The sequence below is a fragment of the Pocillopora verrucosa genome, chromosome 10 (assembly GCF_036669915.1).
Source record: "Pocillopora verrucosa isolate sample1 chromosome 10, ASM3666991v2, whole genome shotgun sequence".
Classification (NCBI taxonomy): domain Eukaryota; kingdom Metazoa; phylum Cnidaria; class Anthozoa; order Scleractinia; family Pocilloporidae; genus Pocillopora; species Pocillopora verrucosa.
Window position 1 is genome coordinate 3,634,674 of NC_089321.1, and position 12,054 is coordinate 3,646,727.

The following is a 12,054-nucleotide window of genomic DNA, read 5'->3' on the forward strand; positions in this document are numbered from 1 at the left end:
GTTTGCTATCTGTATTGTTCAACGAACGTAGTGAAGGTGTCTAACGTGACATAGGCCTGTGGCGTTTGAGTGCTGAAAAGACTTAGCGACAAAATGACCTTTAAAAAAACGAAGCGGGATGCATTTCATACTGGTCACGATCAATTTTTCTCCTATTTGCTCAGTCTTAGTGTGGTTGGTTCTTCTAAGAATACAAGGAAACGCATGTGTACGTGTTTATCAGCCTAGGCTTGAAGGACGGCAACCTTATCGATTAAACCCCTGTTACATGCCTCAGACATCGCTTATCATTAGGGAGTTTGTGATGTCACTACGGCGACGTCTGATAAAACGTTGCTGAAAAAACGTTATAGACTTTCCCCTAAGACTTTCACCGGTTAACGTTCCTGAAAAAACGTAATTTGCTTTCCTCTAAGACTTACGCCAATAGCTCGTGACGCTGACGGCACGACATCTTCACTTCGGTATAACATATAAATGCAGTGTTGAGCTTTAAAAGGCACGTGTTTTGCTATTGTTCTGCTAAATAGATCTTTTGTTTTGCGACGTTCTCGTTGCTGTCGCCCACGTGGTTTCCTCGTGGTGAGCAACCACCAAAAGCATAAAGGAGTTCCTTTGCTTCTAATATGTTTTCTGTCCGTCTCTGAAGTGTCTTATTGCACAACTTGACATGTGTCATATCGATAAGAAAGTACACTTCCTTGGAATGTCACCTTTAAGGGAGATCGTCTCTATTTTGACCCTTTAAGTGACTTTTTTTGTGCGTGCGGTCTAAAACCAATAATAGCTGATTCGGAGCCTCCAAATTAAATACGAGGGCAACTCTGCCACTTGCTTTGCATCACAGGTGAGGTGTCAGTCAACTTGTTTGTCTGAGGAGGATTTCTCACATGATTTTTGCGCGTCCTCTAAGGGGAAAAGGGAATTAGATCGAAAGATAGAAATTCCAAACTTTATTAGAATTCCTCGATATAAAAGTAATCAGATCTTAAGGCGAACCAAGGTTACTGTAGGTCATTCAATATAGCAGCTTAAGTGGACTCTAACCTAGCACTTGGAAGGCAGTTGTGATATCCTATCCAATGCGCTAGATTAAAAGGCGTGAGTCAGGAATCACGGCCGGTATGTCACGCTATAACACATGCCGTTGAATCTTTGTAATTATAAATAACTCTCCGCGTGATTCCGTGAGGCAAAAGAAAATTTGAATTTCAGAATTCATTAAGCTGATTAGATTTGCCAATCACCTGCTTTTTTTTTGACGGTAACGAAATAATTTCGGCTATGCTGCTGTGCATGCGCACGCTCAGAAGGACCTCAAGTTCCACTCCTCTCTTTTCGTTCTACTTTCCGCATCGCCTCGCAGCAGACCGTTGATCGTTATCGCGGTTTCACCACGGTGTATTTCACTCGTGAAAGTGGAAATTTCGTTCTCTTTTGGTACGCAACCATGAAAGCGTTTGTTTACTTCGCGATCTGCTGCCTCTCGATAAATGCAGTTGGTAAGTACTAAATTGCATTGAATATAGCACTGCTCGGTTAAACGCCTTAAGCTCGTTGAGAGCCGAGGAGTAATTTGTTATTCTTTGAGAAACTCAACCGCCCGTAAAAAAATATTCAAGTCACTTAGTACTTGTCTTGACTTTGTCAGACTAAACAGCAACCGGCTAATTTTATACATGATAGTGAATTCATGAATCTAAATTAAGTTCCACAGTTTTCCTTATTTATGAAAATAGGGACTTGTTTTGTAAGCCTCATTCAGATTATTGTGAAATGCTCGGAGTTATGTCTTTCTAACATACATCAAGTTGTTCAATCGTTCTCAATTTCGTGTTGTTTCAACATTTTAGAAGATATTTAAGGCAAAGTAAACTCCGTTAAGAGCCTGAATTGTTGATTGATACTGTTTCACAGCCTTGCAATTATGTGTTGTGGAAGATTAAAGTATTCGCAGCCTTATGAGCAGGTCTGGAAATAGTGACCCTTGCTTAAGATGTCTCCTGTGTATCATGTCCCACCTATCCTGTTACCTGCGTGATGAAATTATTTGACTAAAAGCAACTGCGAACGGTAAACTATCTCAATGTCTAAAAAAAAAAGGAAAAAAAAGATTTCTACGAGTGGAACTGAAAATTTTGGCACGATATTTTGATCGTAGCCTTAGACGAACGTTACTTCAGATTTTGCCTCGATTAACTTGAAATGGCGAAGTTTAAATAAAGGCTCCATTTACCGTTCGATTTATTTGTTTTGCCAGTTCGGAAAAAATGAACTTAAAAAAGAGTTTTATTTAAATTTGAGAATGTTTTTTTTTGTGAAGCCAAGTTGGTGTGAGAAGCATGGGAAGGTCTGGTGTAAATACGACAACCACACCAAAGTTTCCTACTTTCCTTTTTCCTTTGCTGCAGAAATGCCCGTGCGTGACAGGTCATGACTTGTCAAAAGGACATTCATTTAATTCATTTGTTGTTAGGCACCTTTCTTTGTTTGTTTTTGCCTTTTGATTGCTTTTGTTTTTGACTTTTTTCCCCCTTTTCTTTACTGGTTTAACTGCGAATAAGCCACGGCCAGAGAAAGTCATTTGCGTCCCATTGGCAGAGCTCAGCAGTAACCGCTCGTAACGAAGATTAAAACGAACAGAGTTGTCATATTCATCCCAGCAAGTGGGGGAATAACATAGAGTCGTGTGCAGAGAAAGGCGCCGTCAATAGCGTCCCTCTCTTTTGTTTGCTTGAGTTTTGCGTTTGTTCATTTGCAGTTGCTTATTTACGAATGTTGTTTCCTTGGTGTCTGTTTTTCCTTCGACAGACGCCGGTCCCACACAGTGTCACTCATGCATTGAAGCTGACGACGCCTCTTGCTCTGCAAACCAGAAAAACCAAACCTGTGCCTCAGATCCACTCTCTCTGGGAACCACTCACTGTGCTTCCGTAGCAATCTCTTATTATGGGAACGAGACTGACATCCTAAATGATAAACTACATGACGGCTTCATACGAGGATGCATTGATTGCGGAGGTAAATTGATCTCAGCTTAATCTCCTCTGACAGGCACTTTTAAATCTCTAGAAACTCCTTTTTTTCGTTTTTCTTTCATTACGAGAACCCACTGCTCCTTAGCGTCCTGTGCCACGAACAGATCAAACATAAGAAATTTTGGGATAATACTCTAGCTCTCGTTAATTCAGAGACTGGGGTTAAATGCAAATATAAAATTAACATTTGAACAGTGTTAGCTTTTGCCAAATGGTTTCTAAGTGAGTCGCTGGCCAATCCCGCTAAAGAGGATAGTAGTAATGAATGTTTCTTTCTTTCTTTTTTGTTTGTTTGAAGTGCTAAAGTAGTCTTTATTTCTTCACAATATAAAAATTACATGTCTGATGTTATTAAGTGAAAAGTTAAAAAAGTAATAAAAACGTAGACGATAGTAAAAGAAAGAGTAAAAACCAAAAAACCTTACCTTGTAATTGAAAATGAGACGATTTACATAATAATCTTTAACTCTGGGGCAACGTCAAGAAATGTTTTGAAAGTTATATTTCGTTTCTTATTTCTTTGGGATTAAATTTCAAAGAGGATGGAAATCTAACTTTGCGCATTTATTTTTCCTGCTTTTCTCGAAGATAAAACTGCAGCCTGTTTTGCTCTTATGGGTGCCCTGAAGGCTCAGAAGACATGGAGCGTGCGGGAATGTTCAATCGAGTGTTGTACTGGTAACAACTGTAACAAGCAGACTCCAAACCTTCATACTGGCGACGGAAAAAGAGTTTTTACACCAGAAGGTAATCTGATAGAAACAAAACTTTGATAACTTTTTGCTGACCTTTTGTAAGGGCTAGTTACATGTATTTCACGTAAGCCTCTTGAAATGTTTAATTTTCCGATCTACCAAAGGCTCCTTTGTTTTCCCGGCATATTGTCAAACTCCCAGTCTTATTGGCTAGCGTTGTTGACGACTTTGGAGATTCAAGCACATCTGTCTCTAATCTTGAAAAGGAAAGACGACTTGATGCAAGAACTTCTCTAAAAAACAAACTTGCGATCAATTTAACCGAAGGACCTGTTTAAACAGGACCTCACGGAGCTGTTTTGCGACATGTGTGATTTCGTCTCGTTTGTAACCGCCTGTGTGTACCTTCGAATTCTATTGAGGTTGATACAGTACATGTCTTATTTTTTTTTTCTTGCACCGTCCTATAAGTGTGGAAGTAGACCACTGCCTCGTCGACCTGGATCATCCCAAACGTTTATGGTCTTAACCCTTTAACTCCCATGAGTGACCGTGACAAAATTTCTCCTTACAATAAAAATACAATATCAAGCAGACAGGTGATGAGAATAAAGAAAAATATCAATCAAAGGATTGTTAGCTGATCCAATACCAAATTCTCCATACGGACAACATGAGAACTGTATTGCAGACAGTAAGGAGAATTGCTAATGAGATCTTGGGAGTAAAAGGGTTAATCCCTTGTCACTCAAGGTTCCTGCTCCATACCGCAAGACTGCTAACAGTCTGTTGCTGTCACAATAAGAAGAGAATATCTATCCCTCAGTATGGCGTATGCCACACTCATTCTCAGACGTTAAATTCTATATTGTCCGGGAAAGCAGCTAAAGATGAATCTCTTTTTAGAGTTACAGTTTACTACTTGTATTTACGAATATTTCTCATGAACGACAAAGTACGTTAATACGTGTCCGTTTTCTTTTCTTATCAGCTGACTGGCCCAAAAAATGTAACTCTTGCAGTGAAAAAGACGCAGGTACTTGCGCAGCAAACGAACAGAGTCAAACCTGTGTGACAGATCCTAAGTCACTGGGCACAGGCCAATGTGCGTCTGTATTGGGACAATACCGCGACAAGGATGGCAAAATCCATGAATCTTTCTTTCGAGGATGCCTTCAATGCACACGTAAGTCCACAGACTTAAGAAAATTTAGCAATTTTTAAGGGAGCAGGCTACAAAAAAAGGAGCTCCACGCAATGGAGGGTATAGGGGCATGTTTTCCGGTCATATTTTGAAATTTCTAGGATTAGAAACTTTGCTTATTTTAACTGCCCTGATATAACATTCCCTCCAAAGTCACGTGGAATAATTACTAGCGAAGGCATTTTCCCCAGGAAAGATTATATTAGTAATTTTTTTTTATAAATTGTCAGAAGCAAATCATATTATTTTCAAGATGTCTTGACTGCTAGTCATGGCCTAGAGTACTGTATAAGTGATCTTCCTATTACTCTTTCTCACGGACGTGAAGGGCACAAAGCTCACATGGATATTTCTTGTCTGGAATCGGGGAAAAATACATTCTAGCGTATGCATTAACGCCGCTTTTGTTCAAAGGTTGTTCTCCTAGATCTCTCTCACCTGGTTTACGTCTCAGCGAGTAAAAAGAGATTTATTGTTACAGTAAGCCACCCGTCTTACGATTTCTTTTTGTTTGTGTTTTTTATTTCCTGCATTTCAGACGCAAAACGAGCATGTTTCAGTTTAGGTGGTTTCTTCAAGAGGAATGGAGAATGGACAATGCAACAATGTGCAATCGATTGCTGCCAGACGCGAAACTGTAACACTGGGGTCCCAACAATGACCCCAGCTGCCATACCTGTGTTTCCAGAGACAGGTAATGTGATTTTTCACACTGCTTTTATATTTTTTCAGTCTAACCAAGTAGGTACCGTATTAAGGGAAATTCTGCTAAGCCTTAAGCAGCTTCACAGGGAGCCCATCTGAGAGAAAATATAAATGAAATTCTGGCATGTTTACAGGCATTGGCGAGTTTGTTAGCTTGTACTCGCATCTTTCTCTATTTCTTTACCGAGCTCAAAACTTACCATCTCTCTTATTTCTATCTACAAACATTACGCTTTCGACATTGCTGATCCTAGCAGTATGCAGGACATGTGTCATATGAACTTCGTTATAGACCTCGCTCACCGTGGAGTCTCTGTGGCTCAGTGGCAGAGCATCGGAGCACGAAATCCGAAGGTCTGAGATTCGATTCCTCATGGGTACTCAGAATTTTTTCTTTGTCCCACGCTCGTGACAAGACGAAAAAAACATCTTTCTCTTGTTCTTGCATGTTTACAGGTAATTACAATAACTCAAAGCTTGTGATGGTTAATGCTCCACAGAATCCTTTGCGATTTTGGATTCTGCCGCCCCATGTATGTTCACGACTTAAAAAACATAGAGGAGTTGACGATGATTTCTTTTAAAGAGAAAGATTTAAAAAATTATCTTCAACTTAAGTAGCTAAAATTTTAAGGAGTATAAATAGATCCTCTGTAACAAGTAGAAAGAAAAGCCTGCGGGAAAATGGCTGGAAGAAACTTATTCCGTAGCAATAAATGCAGGCATCATGAAGGACCAGGCCAACTATCAAGTGAAGTAAATGTTGTGATGATTTTAGGAAATACCATCTTGTTAAAAGCAACAGCTTTAACATCGGATTCAAACATTCGTAACCTCTCTTGTTGCCCAGTGGAGCGGGCCGGCAATAAAGATATAGGTAGCCATTGTTCCGATTTAAACCTCAATGTTAATGAACCCAATAATTAAAATAAAATCAACTTTCTAACATGTTCAGAGATCAGGAGGGGGTTAAATAAAGTAATTCAATTATGTGTGTACATCAATAAAGAATTTGTTTTGTGATCCAACAGCTGAGTGTAATAGCTGCTTTGAGACTGATTCAGCTTCATGTAAGACAAATCAAAAGCCTCAGTTTTGCGCTACAAGTGAAGATTCACTGGGCACGAGTCACTGCGCCTCGATGGCTGGATCATTTCGAGACCAAAATGGAAACAAAGTGAATGGTTTTTATCGAGGATGTGTGGATTGTTCAGGTGACTAAATGAGTAGAAGCCTGTAATATATTAAAACACGCGAGGTAACAATAGATCTGCTGCATACTCAAATGGTTTAAATGCCCTCTGTAACGATATTTCGTGTTAGCTAAGTGAATTATAGGGATATTTCGTGTGTATATAAATAATGTATTTTGTTTGTTCGAATCATCTTTGTTTAAAATCAGTTTAAGTGTGACTGAGCGATTATTTTCCGTAATTTCGTTTTGCCCTCTTGTGTTTCTCCGAGTTATCAAAGACGATACACCCTCGTTTCCTCTGTTCTGATTGGCCAGTGTCCTGATCGCCTACTCTAATCTGCCACATGCTGTCGTTACTTGATCGAACAACGGCCTTACAAAGAAGCGATCATCAGTTTTACAATTTTAGGTTCAAGTGATCGTGTAGGAGCACGAATTTGAATGGATTATGCGAAAATCGAAAAGGCGGGAAACAGAAACAAAGCCCCTAATTGAAGCACTCAATGCGGTAGATGTTGAGCCCGAAGTTTTATCGCGAGATAGTTGAGAAGGGCAAAACCCGAATCGTCTATGAAGCTGGCATAAAAAACGTGAACAAACGATTTGATGATTTTAGTCCAAATCTGGAGGCTGTTCAAAACTTTAACTTATTTTAATGATCGACACATCGGGTTCTATTACGATTAAGTATCTAAATCCAATGATGCGTTTTTACAAATGCGGCAATCTCATTGGCTTCGCTAATCGCTACATATTTTGTCATAGATAGTCGATATGGGAGAGGTATATCGTTGACCTATCGGTAACATCATTCAATAATGTAAAGCGAAACGTACATATGTTGTCTCCAAACACTTTTCAAACCGAATTTTTTTTTTTTTTTTTAGTTCACCCTAAGAGGGCTTCTTTAGAAGAAAAGGGTTAAAAACAGTTGGCTCAGTAAAGTAGTTTGCGTAATATATGATAAACTTCTTATCAGATAGAAAACGTCGGCTTTTTGTCCTTACGCAATTTTCGAAGACCAGTATTGAATGATCTCCGCTTGACCCTTTAAAATTCTCCTACAAGACAAAGACATAATTTCTCCTTACAATATCAATGCAAGATCGTTATGACGCAAAAAAGTGATAAAAAAGTGATGAGGTAAAGGAAAAATATCATTCAGGGGATAATAAGTTAATTTAATACCAAATTCTCTTCTAACCTTATGATAGGTTAGTTTATCACCATGTATCGCTAATAAGATCTTAGGAGTAAGAGTTTTAGGTTGTATTTATTATTTCAGAAAAGAAGATAGCCTGTTCAACTATTGGTGGCTTTATCAAAGCAAATAGACGATGGTCGTTGGGTCAGTGCGAAATCACGTGCTGCACTGGTAGCAACTGTAACACTCATATCCCAACGTTGTCGGACGCTACATCAATTCAAGTTTTTCAGCCCCCAGGTAAGAGATTGCCGCAACTTACCTCCTCCCCCCCCCATCTTGGCAGATCTTCTTCTTCTCAGCATTCACGCGTGGGCACAAGCTTTAGCCTTGATTTTGAAAATTGACCTGACACTTTCCTGTACTCTTGTTGTCACTTCCCCAAGTTTTACCTTTTTTTGAGACTTCTTAATTTCATTTCAAATTTGTTACTTGTTCGTTTTAGAATTTTGGAAGTTTTAAAATCTTAACTTAAGCCAAATCTTGTGGTTTTCATATCTTTTATTACGGAGTTGGACTTAAGCCTCATTTTCGAAAAATTATTTTTATATGTACTATACAATGATCGGGCACACTGTGGCATTGCAAGATACCCATTTGTAGATGCTTCCTCGTAAGAGTTTGCCCCTGGAATCCTGAAGTGGCGGCCCCATGAGCCACGTTTGACTGATTACGTGATCAACTTTGAAAGGAAAAATGGGCTTTAATACCAACGTACACGTACAGGTACACACGTACAATTGAAATACTTAGACGAAATAAGGAACTTCTTTGGCGGAAGTGGAATAATGAATCGTGAATCATAGCAGTTAAAATGGAAAAAATCATCAATTTTCTTGTTTAAAACCACGGAATCGTGGATTGAGATATTGTTAAAAAAGCGAATCACACATATCGAAAAAGGAATTATGAAATAAATCATGAATCATCGGGGTAAAATGAAAATAAATAAAAAATAAATAAAACGTCAAATTTTTGTCCCAGGGAGGCACCAAAAGTTTTGACATTTTGCTAGGATTTTGTACCGCAAGACATTTCAGTCATGTTTATTAATCTGAATAAACTGGTTATCACTCTTCCTTACAGCATCGGGACAAAGTCTGCAATGTCTGTATTGCCTCAAAGTTAACAGCGGAAGGTGTTACGACGGCAAAGTTCAAGTTTGTGCCAGAGATCGAGAATCACTGGGTACCAGGCAATGTTATTCCGCAGCGATCAGATATTGGGACGAATCGAGATTTCAATCTCCCTCAATCTATGGTGGTTACGTCCAGGGATGTATTGATTCATGCGAAGGTAAACACCTGCAAAATTAAACCAATCATACTTAATATGATTAGCTGGTAATTTATTAAAACATCAATAATTCCTTTTATCTAAAAAAGAAAGAAACTACTTTGTTAGGTATAGTGACGCAAAGGAGAGGAATTTAACAAGGGACATATTTCAGTTTTGACCCATAACCTGAAATGAGCGGTTAAAAATTGCCGATATCATGGCCGACGACATAGCTAATACGTTGGATGGATCATTTATTTTGTTTTTCATGCAAACAGTTCCTGATAAATGTGTTATCCTTCTATTTTTGCCCACGCCTTTTCCTCTTGATTCAGTTTTTCAGTAGCTATGATGAGCCAACTCGTAATACACACCGATTCCTTTTATATTAATTAAAAAAAAAACAAGTGATAAAAGCTATTTCACTGGCCTTATCACTTTTGTCTTCTTTGCATAGACGAAAAAGCAGCTTGTGCCGCTATCGCTGGCTTGCTGAAAGACCGTAAACTTTGGACGTTAACAGAATGTAAAATTCACTGCTGTACGGGCGACAAGTGTAACACTAAAGAAGTATTCCTACCATACCCTGGAAGCGACGGTGTGTATTATTTTGATGGGAGCAAACTACAAAATAATTTTTCTTGCATTTTAGTTTGTTTCATTTCAGTTCATATACGCGCGGACCCCGGCATAATCCCTACTATTTTCGTGACTATGCAAATATTTTCATTTTTCGTTGGAGCTCTGTCTATCTTCTGCTTCGCTCTTCCCTCAGTTCTGACTCCAAATCGTGCCTTTCGTTTCATTTCCTCTCTTTTCTTTGCCTCTTTTTGGCTCAAAGACTTTCTAATTGTAAATGTACGCTCTTTCTTGGGTCTTTCTCATCTTCTTTCCTTATGTTAACTGGCTAGCGTGTTTTCCGCAATTTCCTTTCAAAAGCTGGGTTCAATTTGGCGTATATAGCGTTGACCCAAATCCGGCTTTACTGGAAAAAAAGCAGTTCAATCCTTGTGAGTGCCGAATATATCGTTGTTTTACTCCCCCCTGACCCTTCTGCCGTACCCCTCCACATGAGCTAACATTAGAATCGATTGCCCTCCCTTGCAAGTGTAGTTGAACTGACGGGGACACTTTAGCTGCTGCGCTAGGTTCCTCATCTTACGATGTGTCGAAAGGCTGAGGAAGCCCTGCCCTAGGTCGCCTTGGATATTGGCGACCTAAGATGGTCCCAGCATGGACCAATATGATTCCATTTTCGAGAACTGAATAAAGAACAAGAAATTTTGTATTAAGATGCAACCTAGGATAAACAAATTTGGCAGTTGTTCATGTTTGTTCATCTATTTATGACAGCAAAAGTTAACGTAAAGTCATTCTGAAGATAAGCCCATTGCCACATGGTCGCCATTCGTTATACCTTTTACATAATTTTACATTGCATGCCACTCCGCCCTTACCCTATCTAAACTCTAATGCGGTACTAAGAACATAATAGAGTGAAAGTTGTATGCCAAGATTTGTCTTTAAATCGCAATAGCAAAAAGGAATATAAAAAGAAACATACGGGAAAAACAAAATAACGAATTGCAGCTTCTTTTAATGTCAGAGTTCACATCTTCCATTAATTGCTTTTTTTGCACAGGCTTCAGCACAAAGCGACCAACTGATCGCTCTTCGTTGTCAACTGAGTCGTCAAATGTGTCGTCAACTGAGTCGTCAAATGTGTCGTCAAATGAGTCAACTAAAACAACTAAAGGAAGTCGCGGCAGTAGGCTCGCGTCGTTCTACGCGTTCACACTCGCGTCGTTCTATACGTTGGCAGTCGCGTTTGGTCATATCTTTCACCAGTTATAAAAGCAGAAGATGAGAAAACGAAGAAAGACTGAAAGTAAAATAGGAAATTTAGTGATCTATTACTGGCTTTTTCTATTAATTTGATTGTGACAAGAAAACATCAAGTTATTGATCCTTTTGTTGGAATTATCTTCATAAAGAATAAACAGGGCAAAGTTTAATCAAATTTTTGTTCTCCTTTGTATTCTGAAGCTCTTTTCAATATCAGACAGTTCAATAAGAGGTTTGGTCCGTTTTTCAATAACCCAATCGGATTTTCCTTTCCATCCTACTTGTGATAGTTCTGTCCAAGTTGTCACAGTCACGTCTGATTTTATTTCAAATCCGTTGTGTACACGAAAATCGCAGAAAACGTCACGAACCCCAGGAAGGATGATAAACGTGACTAACCCATACTTTCATTTCATGTCAGATGTTATATTTCTTTTAAGGCGCACAGTGAATGATAACGTGAATGTAAATATTAAAACAAGACGGAAATCGTACAGGAAGGAGGAAGTTAACTTCTCTTGGGGGCGAAAAAAGGTTGTAAATAACATGTTTCCGTCAGTGGGACAATAAATGAATGCGTTAGGATCGGTCAAAAAGTCTGTTAGATACAGCTAAAATCTCCGAGTTTAAGTCGTTTTCGCATGGCGAACTTGATCGGTAAGCACTAGGCCTGGAAGATTCTCCCAAATCGTTTTCAGGAAACGAGGAACAAATCAGCTTGAGTGATTCAGGGTGGGTCGTAGTTGATCGAAAAAGCGTTCAGAATTAAACTTGAGACAAAAAAAAAAGGAAGAAAAAAGGCAACAGCTCCGTGGAGGTGGGAGTGAAAGCTGTCTCCTGTTGAGCAGAGGATGCTTAACCCTTGGACCTTGGTCAAGTGATGAATAACT

The 12,054-nt window shown here is 39.1% G+C and overlaps 1 protein-coding gene across 1 annotated transcript; it reads left to right on the forward strand.

The window, feature by feature from the left end:
• The first annotated feature begins 1,378 nt into the window (after positions 1 to 1,378).
• On the forward strand, positions 1,379 to 11,339 carry LOC131782102 (uncharacterized skeletal organic matrix protein 2). Its single transcript, XM_059098815.2, has 10 exons — positions 1,379 to 1,502; positions 2,812 to 3,021; positions 3,627 to 3,785; positions 4,725 to 4,919; positions 5,476 to 5,631; positions 6,674 to 6,856; positions 8,123 to 8,281; positions 9,128 to 9,337; positions 9,777 to 9,917; positions 10,962 to 11,339. Exons 1-10 carry the CDS (start codon positions 1,451 to 1,453, stop codon positions 11,171 to 11,173), a joined length of 1,677 nt encoding a protein of 558 aa, XP_058954798.2. The 5' UTR covers positions 1,379 to 1,450; the 3' UTR covers positions 11,174 to 11,339.
• The last annotated feature ends 715 nt before the right edge of the window (positions 11,340 to 12,054 follow it).

Coding starts and splice junctions, on each gene's coding strand:
- LOC131782102 (XM_059098815.2), top strand. CDS start 1,451: ATGAAAGCGTTTGTTTACTTCGCGATCTGCTGCCTCTCGATAAATGCA. Junction 3,022..3,626: donor AGGATGCATTGATTGCGGAG/GTAAATTGATCT, acceptor CTTTTCTCGAAG/ATAAAACTGCAGCCTGTTTT. Junction 6,857..8,122: donor AGGATGTGTGGATTGTTCAG/GTGACTAAATGA, acceptor TTATTATTTCAG/AAAAGAAGATAGCCTGTTCA.